Source organism: Thamnophis elegans, chromosome 3 (genome assembly GCF_009769535.1).
Source record: "Thamnophis elegans isolate rThaEle1 chromosome 3, rThaEle1.pri, whole genome shotgun sequence".
NCBI lineage: Eukaryota > Metazoa > Chordata > Lepidosauria > Squamata > Colubridae > Thamnophis > Thamnophis elegans.
Window position 1 is genome coordinate 31612442 of NC_045543.1, and position 21008 is coordinate 31633449.

The following is a 21008-nucleotide window of genomic DNA, read 5'->3' on the forward strand; positions in this document are numbered from 1 at the left end:
CTTAGTGGGGGCTGCTGGGTGAGGGAAGATGCAGAGAGTTGGGAGACTGTCTGGGAAACTGAATTGGAATACTGAAAATGAAGATCATATGATTGCAGCATCAGCCTACCAGCACAGCAGCAACCAGTAGCACTAAGCAGCCATAACACTCCCTAATTTAATCTTCTTGGAGTCATAGTTCCCAGATTTGGACACATTCTATAAATTAGCCCATTTGAAGTGCCTTGGTTCAAAAACTATGATGGGCCATTTTACCCAGTTGAAGGGGATGACAGTAGTATATACTGTAGATACCGTAGCTGTAAATGAGACTATGCCATTTGCAGGTAATCATTTAGGCAAACAGTCTTCCTATAGGTCAAATACTGGAAGTAAATGTTATGAGTATAATCCTGGATATTATCAGATCCAAAACCAAGAACAGCATGTGACAATTCTTCAGATTTTTTATTGTTTCATACTATAGAGTATTGGCATACTAAGCATCCCACAATCTGCTTGTACAATATATTCTGTGAACTATTAGGGAGATACTGTATTCTCCCTCTTTCTCCCACACATAACAGCTGGGTTGGGTCACCTCTTATTTCTCTAGAATGCACCTTCTCCCTTCTGGGGATCCACCACATTGCTATAGTCCAGAGATGTCAAACTCAAGGCTTGCGGGCCGCATCCGGCCCTCAGGTGCTTAAATCATGGGACTGGCCTGAAAATAGCAAAGAACCATCCCACTCTGCCTCTGGCAGCCAAAACGGAGCACGGGGAGCTGTGTGTGGGTCCCCCGCATCCTGTTTTTTGGCTGGTTGGCCTCCTACAGTACTCTGCTGGCAAAAATGGGGCACGTTTTGGCTGACAGAGTGGTGCAGGAGACTGTCCAGGCCAAAAGTAGGGCTAGGCTGGATGGAGACCCTCTGCTTCAAGCATGTCCCCCTTCCCGCCGATCTCCCAAATCCTCAATGGAAGCATCCTTGGGATGCTGGGAATAGATTCTTGCTTTGGTCTGCTTTTTTAAAATTCTTAGAATTTTAAATCAGAATCATGTTTTTGGTCTTAAAGTTTGAATTTAATCTGGGAAAAAATGCTATGCTTAGCATACAATTTTGAGCATGAAGCAATGTAAAGGCACCAACCCACGAGAACGCCTCTAATGGCAAGGACTAAGCCAAAAGAGATGGCATTGATCTGTGTCATCCACCACATCTATGAATTTTTACACACAGTAAAAATTTCCCCAATAGGTTTGAGGTTCTTCTAGTTGGCATATTAAACAGACTGGCAAGTAATGGTAGAGTAATGGTCTTGGCCATCAGCAGTTGAGTGTGGATATAAGGCAACTGGGTTTATAGGCATAATATCGAATGGAAGGCATTAGCCAGATATTAAAAATACAGATTCTGGGGGAGGGAATGCAACCTTTAAGGAATGTTACTATGCTATCTCCTTACACATGTTCCCCTGCTAAGAATCTACATATTTTAAGAGGTGGAATGCAAGCCAACCCTCCAGAAAGGCAAGAAAAACCAGAGATCCTAGGATGTGGGTTTGGTGCCTGTAAAGGAACTGTATTAATAAGGAAAAGGAGTGTGCTTTCCTGCAGATTATTTTTTAATATTTTTAAATGGTCTTTATAATGGTAGTTCTTGGTTTTTGGTTAGTTGTTTTTGTGTTCTTTTAACTTTGTATACCATTCAGATAAGTATTTAAATAAATGAGAATATGTGAACCATGAATCTCCAATATGTTGTGGTTACAAGGTAAATGCCAAAGTGACATGAAACTTTAGACGATGTAATTGTCTATAGCAGTGATGGCGAACCTATGACACGCGTGTCAGTGCTGACACGCGTAGCCATTTGGGGTGACATGCACAGGATTTCATGCGATTCATCCTCGGCTCTTGCACGGCCGCCGAGGATGAAAGAATCTGTGCTGGAGGAACGGGGGGGGCAGGACGTGTGATCTCCCCCGCCCACACTCACTTACTGTATTGCCGCCGCCCCTTTCTGAGCGCAGGGGCTGCTGGTAAGGCGTGCGTGCCATGCGCACACACGTCATCAGCGCGGCGAGGGAGGACCTGCAGGAGAGGAGCGCGGGAACAGTGCGCGCCTCTCTCCAGTCAGGCCGGCACAGAGAGTCTACTCCTGGGACTGTCGGTTACGACCGCACCACAGCAGGGAACAGCGGAGTGCCAACGGGAACTGTGAGCGCCATTAGCAGCAACTATAAATTGCGCAAAATTATGTTTTTGTCGAAGTGACACACAACGCGAGTTATGCTCGATTTTTTGCCGATTTTTGACACACCACGCCAAAAAGGTTGCCCATCACTGGTCTATAGACATTTTTAAAAATGGAGTATCTGATATCCACACAGGTAATTCTGAAAAATGTCAGCCAATGTAGAATGTGAAAAAGTTTTCCAACAAATTGTTTGAAGAAGTCACAAGAAGACCCAATTCTCAGAATATTAAAAGAAAAAACTGCTTCCCAAAACAAGAGTGAAAAAACGGTCATAAGTCACTTTTCTCAGTGCCATTGTAACTTGGAAGAGTCACTAAATAAATGGTTGGATGTAGAGGAGTACCTGTACACCTTTTTATGTCATTTTCTCCCCAAAACAACCTCTTTCTCATGTTTGACACTTTCTCGGCTGATGCATCCTCTCTCATGTCCTCTGTTCTATGAGGAACTCTGTACTGCTTTAAAATCCACAACTCTGTTCGAGAAGTAAAATATAACCTAGTTGGACTGAGGATAGTAATCTTAATGAGTGAATTGCCTCCTGCTTTCTCTTTGCTTAAATAAGCATTCAGTGAACTTGCTTCATTGGTGTTAAAAGGATATTTCTCTGTAGAGCTGAACTGCAGTAATGCTAAAGCCTCCATATGTATTTAAGGAATTTCCCCATATTTTATTGCATTAGTGTCCTCTAGGCTTTGAGAAAGCAAAGCCAAAACTGTTTTGCATTTAATTAATTTTAGAAGTGAGGTCAAGAGGGAGCTTAACAGGGATGCAATATCCCCCAGCCTTCCAAATGAAGAGTCCCTTTCAAGTCATAACCAGTCATTTTTAGCAACTTATCCAACATATTTTCTCTTTCCTTTTGATCTAGAGCTGAAATAGAATACAGGGCATATTGCCAGATGGCAAAATCAAAGGGAATCCAACTGGATGAGAGGGATGATGCTTGGGAGCTTAAGAAAGAAGAACTTTTGAAAAATAAACCCTTCTCTCCAAAGAAACATGAAACACAAGATGCACGGAAAGGATGGTGTGCTATTTCCTTCAAGAAAACTTATTGGGTATCCTACGGAGAAATATAATAAAAGAAATACATATTTAATTTTATATGTGGTAACAGCAACGAGAATTGTGTATGCACAAAACTGGAAAAATGAAAATATACCTTTAGTGGAAAATGAAATAAAGAAAATACTAGAATGTGCTGAAATTGATAGATTAACAATGAAAATTAAGGATAAGAAGGAAACAGAATAATTTTTAACTTGGGAATTATTTTACCAATGGTTAAAAAATAGAAGTAGAAGTTAAAAATTTAGAATTAAGGAGGATATGTAAATAAAAATGAAGTAAATATGTAATTAAATAATGAATATTGAATAATGAGGATGTAAACATTATGATTAATAGACTTGGATGATAATCTGATGGTTATATGATGTTTATAATGCTTGATATTAACTAATTATAGACAAAACCAAACAGAATGTTTAATTAAATAACAAAAAATGTTTAATAAGGATATGTGAAGAATATGGTGAATAGATTTTGAGAATAATAGTTATAGCTATTGTGTGTATAAGATTTTTTTAATTTATTTTTTATATCCAGTCAGTACACTGCTATTGTGGATATAGAAATTTTATATATAACAAAGAAAATTGCATAATAAAAAATAATATTAAAAGAAAGAAAAAAGTGTGATGGATGCTTTAACTATAAAGGTTGTCACCAACTGTTACAGAATAGATAGAAATTGAACAGGTTTATTATACATCAATGGGGCTTTTCTGACACATCAAAGTCACAGTGGCTTCTGTAGACATTCCCATGCATATAAAAAAGGGAAGGGGAAGTTGTATATCAAGGACAGAAACTAGGAGCAGGCAGAACATGTACCTGAAGAGTCACTTGAGTGAAGTCAATCTTGGTACAGTAGAGTTTTCATGGGAAGCAGATAATTTCCAAGGTACACATTAGAGACTGGATTGACAACTTTCTATGTTTGACATAAATATATGAAAGGTTTAGCTGGAGGAGGGGGAGGCACCAGTTTATAGGAGACAATGCCTTATCAGAAATCAGCCTGTCCTGTTTGAATATCCTGGATGGGACTGTTGAGTTTTCTACACCTCACTAGGGCATAAGACCAGGTAACAGCCTAGCCTGGTGCCTTAACCACTAGACCAATGACAACCTCAGCAGCTAAGAAATCCAAGCATTTTATGGTTAACCATAAAGGACTGCTTGTTGTTGAAAATTTGCCACTTTGCCCCTGCCTTTTTGGGGGGAGTTGGTGGGTTATTATTTATGATGGTAATAGGTTTCACACAGCCTGGCTTTTTTCACTATGGAAATAAATTATTGTATTACATATTACTTTTTATTACCATGTGTATGTATTCAATTTACAGAATTTTGCCCAACTCAGTTTAGCATCCATCGCACTCATTTATCAAATTTTCCCCTCAATCTAGTGCAGGGGTCTCCAACTTTGGCAACTTTAAGACTTGTGGACTTCCAACTCCCAGAGTTCCTCAGCCAATTTTGCTCTGGGAGTTGAAGTCCACAAGTCTTAAAGCTGAGGTTGGATTAGAGCATGGCTCTTTCCAATTCCATTCCAACAGCTCATCCGAAACCTAGAAATATTTACCCACTTGTGAGTTAACAATCAGATAAGAATCGCCACTTCATAACATTCTTCTGGCATTCACTGACTATTGATTTGATTGCTTTTTCTTTTCATTACTAAATGAAACAGAGAATAAGCTTTATTTTTAAGAGAAATTGTCTTGGGTGAACATCAGCTTTGAATGACATTACATTTCTGCCATCTTGCTTTTGTAAACTCAACCAAATCTTCATTATTTGTCCTGATCCTACATTTCAACATGATTCTTGTGAACATGAATTTGATTTTGTGTCTCAGATCAGATCAAATAGAGAGGATATATATTGGCTAGATTGCTCACACATATAATCATAAAAGAAATCCACCATGACTCTGTGGATAGTAACTGGTTATTTTGCTCTCACCCAAAGCCATGACATGCTAATCACAAGTATCCAGCTTGTATTTAGTTTCCTCTTAAGAATATAATTGGATCAGATCAAAGTTAAGTTACACAATACAGAAGGTGACTGAGGGATCTTCCATCTCCTGTCATCGAATTGAGTTGCTACATAACTTGGAACGTTGCATCCAGTTTTGATCACGATACAAAAAATGTTGAGACTCTAGAAAGAGTGAAGAGAACAACAGCAAAGATGATTATGGGACTGGAAGTTAAACCATATGATGAACAGTTGCTGGAATTTGGTATTTCTAATGTAATGAAGAGAAATATTAAAGGTGACATGATAGCAGTCTTCCAATATTTGAGAGGCTGTCACAGAGAATAAAGGATTGACTTATTCTCCAAAGCACCTGAGGGCAAGACAAGATGTAATGGATGGAAGAGAGATCCAACCTAGAACTAAGGAGATGTTGCTTGACAGTGAGGACCAGTGGTGGGTTGTTCCTAGTTCAGCCCACTTTGGCTGAACGGTAGTAGGCATGGCAGGAGGCTCCGCCCATCTGGCCAGATGCTTCTGTGCATGTGCAGAAGCATTGCCAGTCCATGTGGGAGCACACACAAACCAGTAGTGAAAAAATTGGCAACCCACCATTGGTGAGGACAATTAACCAGTGGAACAGCTTGCCTCTAGAATTTTCAAGTGCTGTTATCACTGGAGCTTATGAAGAATAGATTGGATAGCCATTTGTCCACAATTGTATAGGCTCTCTTGCTTGAGAAGAAGGTTGAACTAGAAGACCTCTGAGGTTTCTTCCATCTCTGTTTTTCTGTATTCTATTTCTCCTGTGCTACCAGCAAAGCTGTTGTTATTTGGCATAGTAACATTGTCAAGCTAGAACTTTGCAAAAAACATGTCAACTTTAAGATGTGTGGACTTCAGGTCCCAGAATCCTAATTGGGAATTCTGGGAGTTGCAATCCACACATCCTAAGATTGGCAAGTTTGAGGAATGCTGCTCTGTTTATAAAAGAACCATATCACATGGCTGACTCATATTCAATTTTAATTAATTACTGTTCCAATAACTTTTTACACATACTTGCCAAGCCAGATAAGTTCCATTCTATATCCATTCTATATCCATATCATTCTATAATCATTTGAATTCTGTTTCCTGCTGGTATACACTACACTTGCTTTAATCAGTCTTCAATTTATTATAATTGTCTAACCTATCAAAATTGTTTTGAATCTTATTTCTATCTTCTGGGATACAAGGAATAGTATCCCATCTGTTTTGTGTCCTCAGCAAGACTGATAATTTTTTTCATCTATCATTCATAAAAATGTTGAAAAATGCAAGCCTATGGAGATTTTCAATCATCCAGATCATGGTTGCCCAAAGGTGTTTTTCAAAATGTAACTGGACTTTCTTGTTTTTTTTCCTTGAAAGCATTTCACTTCTCATCCAAGAAACCTTTTCAGAGAACTGAATCGAAGAAGCTTCTTGGATGAGAAGTGAAAGGTTTTAAAGGGAAAAAAACCCATGAAAGTCCAGTGGTCTTTTGAAAAGCATATTTGAGAGAGTTTAAGACTAAGACTAAATTCAATATTCTACTCCAATTTGGGGAGGAATAATTGTTTGATAATCAAGAATGTCACTGGATACTTTGTCAAATCAAACACAATATATTAAGACTGCAGCATTCCTTCAATCTACTAAGTAAATTATGTGGAAAAAATATGGGATACAGTTAATCTGGAAAGATAGGTTCACTTCTGGTAATTGTTTTCAAGATGCATACATATGGCTACCTTTATAATCTGTTCTGGAATTGCCACAAATATATGTAGCTGTTGGACTGAATGGCTTGTAGTTCCTTAGTTCTTATTTCCTCCTCTTTTGAAAGAGAAAGATATTTGCCTATTCCATTCAATTGGCCCTTCATCAGTTCTCTAAGAGTTCCCAGAGATAATGTATAAAGGTTTGGCCAGACCATTTTCTTATTTATTAATACTTCCATGGTTCCATATACCTGGATGCTTTATTCATGAAATTTGTGAAAAGTTATTCTTATATATTTCATTACCAAAATGAAACCTCTTTCTAGACCAGCAATAAATGCTTTAAAAGAGCAAGTAGAAGGGGAACTCATCAAATATGCAGACAACACCAGGCTGATAGGAATAGCCAACATCCCAGAAGATAGGCTCAAGATCTGCATGGGTCTTGACATACTTGAACACTGGGCTCTATCTAATAAAATGAAATTCATTGTAGAGAAAAGTAAGGTTTTACACCTAGGCAAGAAAAACCAAATATACAGGTGCAGATTAGCTGAAACTTGTCTCAATAGCAGTAACTGCAAGAGAGATCTTGGAGTCCTAGTGGACAATTACTTAAATATGAGCCAGCAGTATGCAGCAGCCCCCAAAAGAGCCAATGCAATCCTAGGCTGGATTAACAGAGTGACAGAATCAAAATCACAAGAAGTGTTAGTACCACTTTATAATTGCCTTGAGAAGACCACACCTGGAATACTGCATCCAGTTTTGGTCACCACAATAGAAAAAGGTGTTGAGACTCTGGAAAGAGTGCAGAGAAGAGCAACAAAGCTGATTAGGGGACTGGAGGCTAAAACATATGAAGAACAGTTGCAGGAATTGGGTATGTCTATTCTACTGAAAAGAAGGACTAGGGGTGACATGATTGTGGTGTTCTAATATTTGAGGGGCTGCCACAAAGAAGAGGGAGCCAAGCTATTTTCCAAAACACCAGAAGGCAAGACAATAAGCAATGGTTGGAAACTAACCAAGGAGAGAAGAAACCTAGAACTAAAGAGAAATTTCCGGGCAGAGGGAACAATAAACAAGTGGACTATATTGTCTTTAGAAGTTGTGGGTGCTTCATCACTGCAGACTTTTAAAAGGAGACTGGAAGCCATTTGTCTGAAATGATATAGGGTCACCTAATTGAGCAGGGGGTTGGACTAGAAGACCTCCAAGGTCCCTTCCAAAGTCCCTTTATTCTGTTAAATGAACAATACCCTAATCAAGGAACTACCAATGCAGACAAACAATCTAACAGTAAAGATGAGCCTAATCAAAAAACACCAAGAACATTTCCACCACTAACAGAACAAGTCAGTAGTATATAAAAAGAGAGAAAACCCCACTCTCTCCCAGCACTGATTATGTCACCTAACTTGGTAATGAAAGGTCTTCAAGAAAAAAACAACACCAAGTTCAGAGAACACCAAGGTGCCCACAGTTCAACTCTGAGCTACAAATATCTCTTCTGTCAGTTTCAGTATTTCCAGATAGAGGTATTTATAGAGCAAGAGAATCTTTGTTGTATAAATGTGTTTTGAAGTATTCATTTCTTACAATTGTGCAACTCTGGAATAGAGATGGCCTAATCTAAATTTTTCAGGTTATCTTTAGATATATATGTACATGTAGGCATCCTCTGTATTCTTAAATCCCTAAGGCTTAAAGCATTTGCCTGGTTCACCATTCTTTTAGAGGAATACCCTTTGTGAGTTTCAGCCTGGCTGTTACAGTAACTATCTGAATGAAAGGTTTATGGGCTCTTTGTTACATTATTCTGTCTTATCCATTGTTCCTCTGAGCTATTGACAAGTTACATTTTGTTGATTCAAGAAGTTGATGGGGAGTGTATAAATAAAACAATTGTTTAAATTGATTTCCTTTTCAAGAGTATAATTAGGAAACAATAGATGAATTAAATATTAGCTTGTGGTTGCTTAATTCTTAATAATTTACTCTGACACTGCATAAAAAATCTGAAAATTTATATGTTATTTATGCCATGCCTTCAATCATTCACAGCCACTCCAAAATGTCTTCACCTCGGCTCCTGTGCCTGGCAGCACTCCTGACTGTCTCTTCCACCTTTACGGTATGATACTTTTCCAGATGTTTTGTGACTTGACATAATACTGTTTTATTTTCCTTGCTCTTCTAAAAATGTTCAATTGCCATTGCAGATCAGGAGGACAGCAGAACATGAAGGTAAATCAAAACAAACTCAAAAAGAGATAGGTATCTTTTTCTAAGGTGGGAAGCATACAATCTGAAGTAATTATCTGTAAAGAAGAGTGTACATATTTCATACTAATGTATGTATTTATTTATCTAGAAGGGTACTCCTTAGATGAAGGAAGACCTAGGCAAGGCATCCTTGAAATCAATGCAGGTAAGCAAATCCATTGGAGAGAAATATTGTACTGTATATTTATATATATAAATTGGGGGGAAAAACTTACTTGGGATCTACTGATATCAAGAGAAAAGAGTAGGGCTACATACAGAACATCAAAACAAAGAACCAGTCAACATAGCATGTTGGCTTCAGCCATTCTTCGTAGTGGGGTCTGGAAGGACTATCTTGTTTGATGTGAAGTTTGAGTACTACTACAGTACTGAATCCTAATGAATTCTGTCACTGCCAAAACAGAAAATTAGAAGCAGCATAAGAGAATGAGGAAATTGGAAACGTTTAGTTTGGAGAAGAAAACTTTGAAGGACCTATGACTGCGTTCTTCAAATTTATGAAGGGATGTCACAGAAAGGAAGACCTGATTTGTTCTCTGAGGATGATTTTAGAGAAACAAAAAAAAATGGCATGCTTTCTTTATTTCTTGTTTCCCTTCTCCACTGATCATATCCCCCTCATTCTCACAATTATTTTACTTCATATCCACTACATTAGAGAATGCTCTGAGAGATTGTTTGTGATAAAGAACCTACATCAATGTATAATGTTATAATCAGTATAACTAATGACGTCCAATATGTGTCTATTCACTCTGTTGTGTCCAATAAAAAAAAATGTTCAAGCTAAATGTATATAGCAATGCAGCAAAATCCAGACTGATTTCCACTTAACATGGACATGTTAAGTAGCAAACAGGAAAAAAATTCTATCAAATGCTGGCTTTTATCTGTGTCTAAGATGTTGATAAAAAAAACCTGTAATAATTTCTTAAATAATGCTTTGCCCTTAACTACTGTTCATTCCAAATTTAGCAACAGGAAAGAAATTCTTTGAAGGTGACATTATCATGCTGGTATGTAAAGTTAATCTACTTTTTATAAAGAGATTAGAAAATAAACTTTTTAAAAGAACATAGTTTAATTTTCTTAACAGCTTGACAGAAATGCACTGAGGAACGAATCCTATAGATGGAAACTTCCAATTCCGTACAAAATGGGCAACAGTATAGGTAACAAGACATCTTCTGCTCTAGAACTCTACATTGATCATTAGTTTGATGGATACAATGGCTTAAGCAGTAAATTCTAATAGAGAGCAAATTGAGTGGATCATCTGCCCTCTTCCCCTTGCAACTCCCTATAAATTTTCCTTCAAAGTTCCCTTCTTTAACTCCAAAGTTCCCTTCTTCTCTAACAAAGCTCACTTCATCTTGGGCTTCAGTTTCAATGTTTCCACACAGCTTTTCCAGATTTCAGGCATTTTAGTAAATAAAGACAAACTCTCCTTGAGTCTGACCCATTAACCTTCATGTAACCTTCCTGACAGCAATATGGAAGTGGTTGCTTTCTTCCAGGATGTTTACAGTCAAGCCCCGATGGAGAGGAAGGAGCATTGAGTGAGAAAGAGGGTTCTAGTAATGAAAGATCCAATATTTCTAAATCACATTCATTTCATTTGTCTACTGTCTGGATAAGAATATAAAATATGCATTCTTTTCTTTCAGACCTGAATACCAAGGGTGTCATATTGCAAGCATTTGAGATGTTTCGCCTCAAGTCTTGCATTGACTTTAAACCCTATGAAGGAGAGAAGTCCTATCTCCAATTTGAAAAGCTGGATGGGTAAATTTATTCAAACAGACAAGTTAATGTTATGATAGAAAGTTGTTCCATTTAAATAATTATTGCCCATAGTTTAAGTGCACAAAATGATACTATACTCCTTCCCTTTATTGAAACCTAGTATAAAGGACAAACTAGGCCTTTGCCCATATTTCAAGGCTGGATCAGGTTGTTTTCTTGATTTTCCTGAAATGCTTTATTACCAAGCAAGAAGAGGTAGCCCTTGCATGCCTTTCTTGTCATCTGAATATTCTCCACCTATTATTTGCACCACCTGGCATGTTTCCCTTGAGGCGTCATTTAGTCTGCAGTACAGCATTTTGAGAAGTCAGTGTATTCAAGGAAACTAATGGTAGATTTCCTCTTCATCTTCCCCAGGTTGCATATTGCAGTTTCGTTTCGTTTTCGTTTTCACTTTATTTGTATGCTGCCCTTTTCCCTGGGGGGACTCAGGGCGGCTCACAGTTCAAAAGGTGGGGGGGGGGAAGGACAAACAATTTACAACATAAAGGCACTACATCATTTAAGAACTCAACAGTCATACAATTCGAGTAGGGGTTAGAGTCTTTAACCCCAGGCCAGCCGGGACAGCCAGATTTTAAGGGCCCATAGTTAGCCTACTGCACACAGAATCTCATATTTGGAGCTGCACACTGCTTTTATTAAGAAAACATGCAAGTAAATCCTAAGTATCATGGAGGGATTTCTAGAATTCCTGACATGCTAGCATTGTATAAGGTTTTGTCCCTTTTTAAGACACACACATTGCTTATAGTTTTCAAGTAATGGATTACCATATCACCTCAGTGAGCATTGTAATACAGTGATTTCTCCCATCCACTTTCCCTCTCTATCCTTTCTGAAAAGGTATAGGTTTTCTGTATATGACTGTAATCTATCCTCTATACATTTTTAATGATTATTCAGTAAAAATGCAGTGCTTTGGGAAATTCCTTGCTGTTCAGTGATAATGCAGTCTGGGTTGCTTAGCATAAATAATTTACCATTCCCACACCCCCAAGTAAATATGATAACTCCATCTGCAAATGAGCTACAATATTTGTTTGTTTTTGTAAAGAAAGCTGAGGTCTTCTGCAAGATCTTGATTTAGGGACATGCAGTAAATAGTCCTTTCCCATCCTCCCACTGGATCACATGAATTATTAATAAACATGAATATATATATGTTATTTAAACCTGTTAATCCTGATACCTGAATGAGAAGGGATCCAAGTTAGAGGCTCCTGTTGACCAATTCTATTCACATGACATCATCCTCCCTGGGTTGCCATCAATATGAAACTAATGTCTGCAGCAAAGAAGTATTTGAATACACAGTCATTTCTGCAAAACTTGTGATTGTTCGATATGTCTTGTTTATTAACACCTGAATAGCCCTATGATTTTCTGCCTATTAAGAACTATAAGAATAGGTGTCACCCAGGGTTTGCATTTGGTTGATATAAAGCAGTATCAGTTTATTTTTTATTTTTTTGAATGGCTAACAGAAAAGTTGAGAGACCGCCTGCTGCCAATTACCTCCAATAGACCGATTAGATCCCACAGATTAGGCCTCCTCCGAATTCCATCCACTGGCCAATGCCGATTGGCGACCACCCAGAGGAGGGCCTTCTCTGTGGCTGCTCCGGCCCTCTGGAACGAGCTCCCCGTGGAGATTCGAACCCTCACCACCCTCCAGGCCTTCGCAAAGCCCTTAAAACCTGGCTGTTCTGACAGGCCTGGGGCTAATGAGCTTTTGTCCCCTCTCGGATGGTATGATTGTTGTGTGCTTTTAAATTGTGGTACTGTTTTGTTTCGTGCTTTTTTTTCTTTCCCTTATTTGTACCCCCCCACCTCTTGACTTGGATTGTGAGCCGCCCTGAGTCCCCTCCGGGGAAAAAGGGCGACATAGAAATATAATAAATCAAATCAATCAAATCAAAAGTAAGATGGTATCCTACATGGTGGATGGGGAGTTCTCACTCTGCTATCACTTGGCTCTTGTAGCCTAAGTAGCTTTGTGTTTATATTAGTTTCTGTGTTAAATCAGCTGTTTTGAATGAATAAATATATCATTGTATAACAGATGCTGGTCTTATGTGGGAAATCTTCAGACTGGCCAAGTCGTTTCTGTTGGATCAGGCTGTGAATTTAAAGATATTGTGGAGCATGAAGTCCTGCACGCCCTTGGATTTTTTCATGAACAATCACGCACTGATCGAGACGACTATGTTAAGATTTGGTGGAAAGAAATCATTGATGGTAAGTGGAAGGAAAAGTTACTAGGAAGATTTGGCACCTTTCAAATATTTTGTGCCCATTTTGGGTTCATATTACTTCAGATAGATTTGAACTAGAAATCATCTTACTCAATTTGATTTTAGAAAGTGTTACTTACCGTATAATTATTAATATTAATCCTATCATAATGTAATAATGCCACATGTCTCAGGCAAGGAAAAAAGCAGAGTGACCTATATATTTTGGGCCTTATTAAGCAAAAAAAAAAAATCAACCCATTACTCCATCCGTTCTTTGGGACTTAAAATGCAACAACAAATTAATTCACTCAAAATTGCAGAGCAATTTCCAGTGGATTCTTATAAATATTAAAATATTAGAGATGTGCTGAAACCAACTGTTAAATAATGTATTAGGGGTGAAGTTGTACAAGTTATATCGGCTATAAATGATTGCTTCCGCTAATTGTTTAATATAATATTACAGCATTAATTGTCAAACTTGCCTGACAGCTTTGATATTTTATTTCCTAGGTCAGGCATATAACTTCAACAAATATAATGACAGTATCATTTCTGATTTAAACACTCCATATGATTATGAATCTGTCATGCATTATGGACCTTATTCATTCAATAAGAACAGTTCTGTCCCTTCAATTACAACAAAAATTCCAGAATTCAATGACGTCATTGGGCAAAGCAAAGATATGAGCAAGATAGATCTAGAGAGGCTTAATCGCATGTACCATTGTGGTAAGTTTATTCTATTTTACTCAACTTTTTAATGCTACAGTAATGGTGAAACTTTACATCTGAAATATTCCTTAACAACAAAGAACAGTTAAGCACTAAGTCTATCACCTTATATTAGATTATAATAGATAGGTCTATTAAAATTACAGAATTGAATTCAAAGGTGTTTTGGGGGGTTCATCAGAATGCAGACACACCCACTGCAACTTCTTAAGACTTGCATGACATCTCCCAAGATTATACAACATCATACAATGTATCTTTTTCGAGGGAATCTTTCAGAAGTTTCTAAGCATGGATTATCCTAACCAATCTATCACCTCTGAAAAGGACCAGTGCAATGAGGAAGTTAAATTAACCAAGGAAGTAACATTTACATTGTTTCATTCAACAACCACCAACCTTAGATAATGAATGAATACACAACCTGTGGCCTAAGACTCCCTATGACCCTGAAGCAGAAGGGATCAAACTACTATTAGTCCCCATTAATTGCCTTCAGTGCCCTCTGATCATTTATGGCCTCCCATCTACTTCACGGCATCCCTTAGTCTATAAAAGACTGTGTAAAATTCACTCAACTATTCGTTCAGAACACTTATAGCACATCATGCTATACTAATTTTCACTCATATGGAACTGGGAATGGTTCTCTAACTGTCCCAGGTTGCCTTAACAAGGTAGTTTTGAAGATGTTTTAATTCTCCGAAGGAACACAACACTAATTTGGGAAGAGGCTTGTTAAGCAGCACAGTGGCCTGTCCTATTTGTATTTAGGTTTTTTTAATTCTGAAATGTGTGGATTGTTTCCTGCAGCTTCCAGTCTTACTCTCCTTGACCAATGTTCATTTGAGTCCATCAGTATCTGTGGCATGGTGCAAAACGGAAGAGATGACAAGGACTGGCAACATACTTTGATTACAAGTCAGGATAACAGTAACCAATGCTTAGGTAACATACTAATGTGTAATTTAAATGGGTAAGAAAGCGGCTGTACAACTGGAAATCATTTAGTAATGAAAGCCAATAGGAAGACTATAGCATATAAAAAAAAAAGAATTAGAAACATTAATTGAATCCAAAATTATATGTTGTAGGCAGAAGGAAAATCCTTGAGGATCAGGAGGAAGACCCACAACCAAGCCAATGGTCACACAGAAGAAATCTGGTCTGTGGCACAAAAGTAATTTGAGAAAGTGTCTCAGAATTGACCCTTCCCAGGTTTCAGAAAAATAACGGGAACAAGGGAAGCATATTCAGGCCTGCAAAACTGAGGCCAGTCTTTTGAAGTAGACAGGGCTAGGAAACCAAATTATGAATGCTAATATTTTTTTTATTATAAGATTACAGTGACACATTTTCACGAGTGCCTCAGTTTAAACCCAGTGAAATCCTGCAGAATTGTCTGAAATGAATCACGGTTCATAGGACATTAAATCATCTTCATCTACTTTACAGAGAAAGACTACGTTATGAGCTTTGATACCACCAAAGGCCTTTCAGGTGAAACAGCCGTTTTGGAGTCCCGTATTCTTTATCCAAGAAGAAATGAGAAGTGTCTACAATTTTTTTACAAATTTGATGGCAGTCCAAAAGATGATCTGATTGTATGGCTTAAAACTGATGATGGTACTGGAAACATTAGGAAGTCAATAAAACTGAGAAGCATCCATGGTAAGTTCTCAAGTAACCTTTGAAGATTTAATTATAATGAGACATTCAGGACTATACTTTATCTACTAAAGAGAGCATCAGATATCTTTGCCTTCTCTTATCCAATATCCAATTGGTGTGTGTAATAAACCCAGAAAAACTTTGAAAAGATTGGGAGGGAATAAGAATCACCCTGGCTTCTACCTTCATGCCACACTGCAAGCCTATTGTTGTATCTTGTGAGCTTCTACATTTTGAGACAAGGGAGAAGCCTCCACCCTCATCCAGCTAACTCAGAAGCTATCTTGTGAGGCAGATCATGAGCCACGGTGGTGCAATGGTTAGAGTGCTACTTCTGCTGACTGCCAGCTGCCTGCAAATTTGGCAATTCAAATCCCAGCAGGCTCAAGGTTGATTCAGCCTTCAATCCTTCCAAGGTGGGTAAAATGAGGACCCAAAGTGTTGGGTTAATATGCTGACTCAGTAAACCGCTTAGAGAGGGCTGTAAAGCACTGTAAAGCGGTACATAAGTCTAAGTGCTATTGCTATCAAGCCACACAGTTCCTCTCTTTTAGGGATTGTGTTGAGATCTGTGGCAAGTAGAAAGGAACAGCTGTGTGTGCATACACATGCACATTGGAGCACACACAGGCATGCAAATTATCTCCTAATATCCATGCCAAATAGTTTATCATCACTCCATTACATGTTTCTCAACCTCAGCAACTTTAAGATGTGTGGACTTCAGTTCCCAGAATTCCCCAGTCAGACAGCCACTCCAATTCTGGGGTTGAAGTCCACGTATCTGAAAGTTACCGAAGTTGAGAAACCCTGTTCTGTTAAAATACATGTCAGGCTATGTGACCAGCTGAGATCAGAAGGGTTAAATCTAAAGAATGAAGAATGAACACAAACCAGTCTTCTTTCAAAAGAAATTCAAGCTTTATCTTTACAATTAAGCAAAGTTTGGAAGACACCTTGACAAAACTGTTGCTTCTCTGTGGTCAAGTAAAGGCCCTCAAACATTATTCATGGTATCAGTGGAATGCAATCCTATGCCGGGAGACTTTCCAACTTTATTAAATGCATTTGTTTCATTAACTCTTTTAAGTTATAGTCATTTCTTCTTCATATCTTCCTTACTTTATGTCTGCTAAATATCTCTGAGATCATCGCAGGGAAAGCAGCATAAAATGGGTTGAATATGTTAATGAATCAAATACTAGATTTCCCCCTCTTCCCTTTCAGATGATGGAGAGAAGCAGTGGAACTTTGCAAACATTCCATTCAGCAGCCAGACCAAATTCCGCTATGTTTTTCATGGCCTTAAAGGAGACCCACAGAATTCCAAAGGAGGAATTCACATTGATGATGTCACTATGACTGAAACGCAATGTCCTACCAGCGTTTGGCAGATAAGAAACTTCACTTCCATTTTAAAGAGTTCCTCAAAAGGAGATTATCTGCCAAGCCCTATGTTTTATAACTCTGAAGGCTACTGCTTTGTGCTCAGTCTGTATCCCCGTGGTGCACACAACTCAAATGGAGATTACCTAGGAATCATGTTTTCTTTATGTAGTAGCCAGAATGATGGAGCATTGGAGTGGCCAGCTGGGAACAGACAAGTGACATTCACCATAGTGGATCAAGATCCTGACATCACCCAAAGGATGTCAGCAAGCCAAAGTTTTGTTACAGACCCCAACCAGCGTTACAGTAAGTTGAAAGGGTGTGGAGTTATGCAGAATTGACAGCTTTCTTTTTTAGCAGCATAATTCCAAGGCTGCTTAGCAGATTGTTTTCAAGTGTGATGGGGAGATGCTATTAGTAAGTGAGATCATCTAAAATAATTCTGTTAATAAGCAAGTGCAGGTTAAATCTGGCAAATTTCACAGGTGGCTCCATCAATGAATCAGGCAAACTTACTAAATCTTCATGGTTATGATTAATAATTAGAATATATCTAAGACAATGTATTCAAACTGCCTTCCAATCTTCTGTACTATTTTTGAACCGAAATGACAATTTTGTAAAACAATGCCAGCTGAGCCAGAGTTTGAAATAATCCATATGAATGGGTAGATCAAAATATGTTGAGAATCACAGAATTATTTCAGGTACTATAGCATTATCAGGACACAATGTAAGTTTTAAGGTTATCATAACAAACAAGTCTAATTTTGTGAAGAACAGAACTCAACTATTATATTCTATACCTCTTACTCCATTTCTAATTTAATGAGTGAAATCCAATATGGAAATGCCACAAATTCTTGGGTTGGTGGTAAATTTGAGGCAATTCCTAGACCAGGGACGTGCAGTCAGGGGAGGCAGGGGAGTGAGAGCCTCACCACTGTCATCATGAAAAGAAAAAAAAATGTAAAAGGAAAATGGCAAGAGCTGAGGTCAGGCTGAGCTAGTTGCTGCCAGAGTCACCGTGGATGATTCTGCTTAGTGCTTAACTGTTTAAAAAAGCCTCTAAAAAGCGCCTTCTACTGGAGGAGGCAGGAGAACGATGTGCCTCATCTAGTCTGACTTGGTGTTTTATGATCACTTGATGTTTTATGATCACTAGTCTGACTAGGTGTTTTATGATCACTCAAACAGAGTTAAGCAAGGGTTAAAAGCCTAAAAATTCCTGACGTAGGTAAGGCACATCGTTCTCATGTCTCCTCCTGTAAATTAGACTTATCGTCCCTGTCATTGTATTTTTATTTTCTTGTTCTCGTTTTTGGTTTGACAAATTCCAATAAATAAATAATATACTATGTCTCAGCTAAGTCTCCATTTTGCAGATGTAGTCAAACACTGTAACATGTAACACCAGCTTGCTTGCTTGCTTGCTTGCTTGCTTGCTTGCTCGTTCATTCATTCATTCATTCATTCATTCATTCAATTTCTATAGCCATCCATCTCAGCCAACAAGTCTGGGTGGTTTGCAATTCAAAAACATATATTACAATTAAAATCTTAAAAACATTCTAAAATAGTAACAAAAACAATTATAAAAGTGTTTAAAAAATTTAAACACTGAAACAGCACCTTTGGGACAACCATGACTTGGATGACTGAGAGTCTCCATGGACATTTAAACACTAAAAAACATTAAAACAACTAATTTGAGTATGTACAAAACAAGACGTCTGGCCTCTTAAAAATAAAGCCAAGAGGCAGGGCCTTTGTCGCTTCTTTTTTGCATCTCTACAAAAATAAATGTTGGATAGTTATTTGAATCTTATATAGCGTACTAAAATATTGGAGATTGTATATTTAAAATATTGATCGATTCAATTTATTTACGGTTGTTTATTTTGCTTGACAGATGGCAAACTTTTTTGGGATAAGGCCGACATTACTGGAACTTTTGATCCTTTCTATAACACCCACGTAGGTCCAAAGTGGGGGTGGCGTTACATCTTGCCACACAGTGAATTGTGCCGGAGGAATTTTCTTAAAAATGGAAATCTCATCATTTTGGTAAATTTTGAAAGTAGGTTCAAAATATTATTTATTTTATTTTATTTAAGTCTTTGAAAAATATAGCTCTAAACAGGAGTATTTAAAACGTTTAAAGCAGAGTTGCTTCACCTGAGTTTGAATTGTCATTGGTTTGCTTACTTCTCCCATCCTCATTTAAGAAGTAGTTTTTATTGAGATGTTGTTCGAAATGGCTGCATGTCTTTTTAATATGTGTGGTTTGGTTTTTAAGGCAGGATGATAATTGTTTCGTTTTAAAGGTCTTAGCCCAATTAGGAAAGATAGCTAAGGCCACAATTGCCAGATAGAAGAAACAGGTTTTTGGACTGCTTGTGGTAGCAGAGCTGCAGCAGCCACACCAAGGCCAGGCACATATCAGGAGAGAAGAGTCGAGAGAATAGGAGACTAGCGCCATTGAATGTCTGCATTGGACTCAGAAGGAGACAGGAAGCCCAGATAGAAATCAAAGAAGGGACTGTGGGATCAGAATGATAAGGGGAAAAAAATGACAGAAGACTCAAGGATACAAAGTATATGAAGGTGGTTTGGCAGGTGTTTTAAGCAGAAAAAGTAGATAAGAACACCGTTGCCACTTTTAGGTTTGATGTGATCAGACAGTTGCATAACTTTGATAGGTATCAGATGAGAAGGAACAAATCGGAGCAACAGGCAGAATAGGGGGAGGATGAATTGCATACATTTTTGATGTAACTAATATGAAGAGTGAATGAAACCTTACAAAGAACAGTGTTCTTGCTGAAGAGAAGCTCAAAAAGTGCTCAGCACAATGTGTGGAATCCTCAATGCAAAATCAAAGATCAAAGGAAATGCTAGGGTGAGAGGACAAGAAACTTAGTCAGGATAGCTTGCCAGTCTGACTGTTAAATCAACAACAAACAACAGGCAGCGTGGATGAAATGTCATAGTTGTCATGATCAAATGAGATGCATATAGGAATTATATAAGGCCGTGATGGCAAACCTATGGCACGTGTGCCAGAGGTCGCATGCAGAGCCCTCTCTGTGGGCACCTGAGCTGGCCTCCTGGACTTCTGGTCTTTGAGCACACTGGAGTGCTGGAAACGCGAAGACCAGCTGACCAGCACTCCGGCGTGTGCGAAGACCAGCTAGCCGGCACACGTGCATTTGCTGGAAACCCGAAGAGCAGGTGGCCGGCACATCCATGCACACCGATCAGTTGGTCTTTGGGTTTCTGGCACTCTGGCACACATGTTTTCCGGTTTGGGCACTCGGTGTCAAAAGGTTTCACCCTCACTGATATAAGGTATGCTGGCCATGTAATGATCACACACATTTAAACTTACTGGTAGTTGTTTTATGTGGATGCACACAGAAAAAAAATCTCAGCACTATTTGGGCTTCTTTGTAAGATAAAATATAGATTAAGGTAATCCTGTAGCTCTCTAGGTGTATATCTGCATCTGGATCAGTTGCATGATTGAACTTCTATTTTTAGATGAAAGCTCTTCTTACTGGGCATAAAAACTTTTATCAGCTTTATTTCTCTAGTCCAAAGATCACGTAATTTATCTTTCTGCTTCTTTCTGACAATTATAATTAAAAGCTTTAATTTTTTTTCCTTTTTCTCCCTGCTGGTCATATCTGCAGTTATCCATGATCCAGGTAGTGTTTTATAAATCCTTGGAATTCTTGACAAACAAATGTACATCTCCTCTGCTTCCATCAGCTATCCCGAACAATTTCTGACAGTTGGACTGTGGATTCACATTTTCCATGTTCCTT

At 38.2% G+C, this 21008-nt stretch overlaps 1 protein-coding gene across 1 annotated transcript; it reads left to right on the forward strand.

Moving 5' to 3' along the window:
* The first annotated feature begins 1725 nt into the window (after nt 1-1725).
* LOC116505686 (meprin A subunit alpha-like) lies at nt 1726-21008 on the forward strand. The gene is made up of 14 exons (XM_032213037.1): nt 1726-1754; nt 3112-3301; nt 9268-9322; nt 9420-9476; nt 10310-10350; nt 10431-10506; nt 11002-11119; nt 13206-13381; nt 13894-14115; nt 14932-15066; nt 15574-15789; nt 17017-17484; nt 19091-19258; nt 20874-21008. Exons 1-14 carry the CDS (start codon nt 1726-1728, stop codon nt 20900-20902), a joined length of 1980 nt encoding a protein of 659 aa, XP_032068928.1. The 3' UTR covers nt 20903-21008.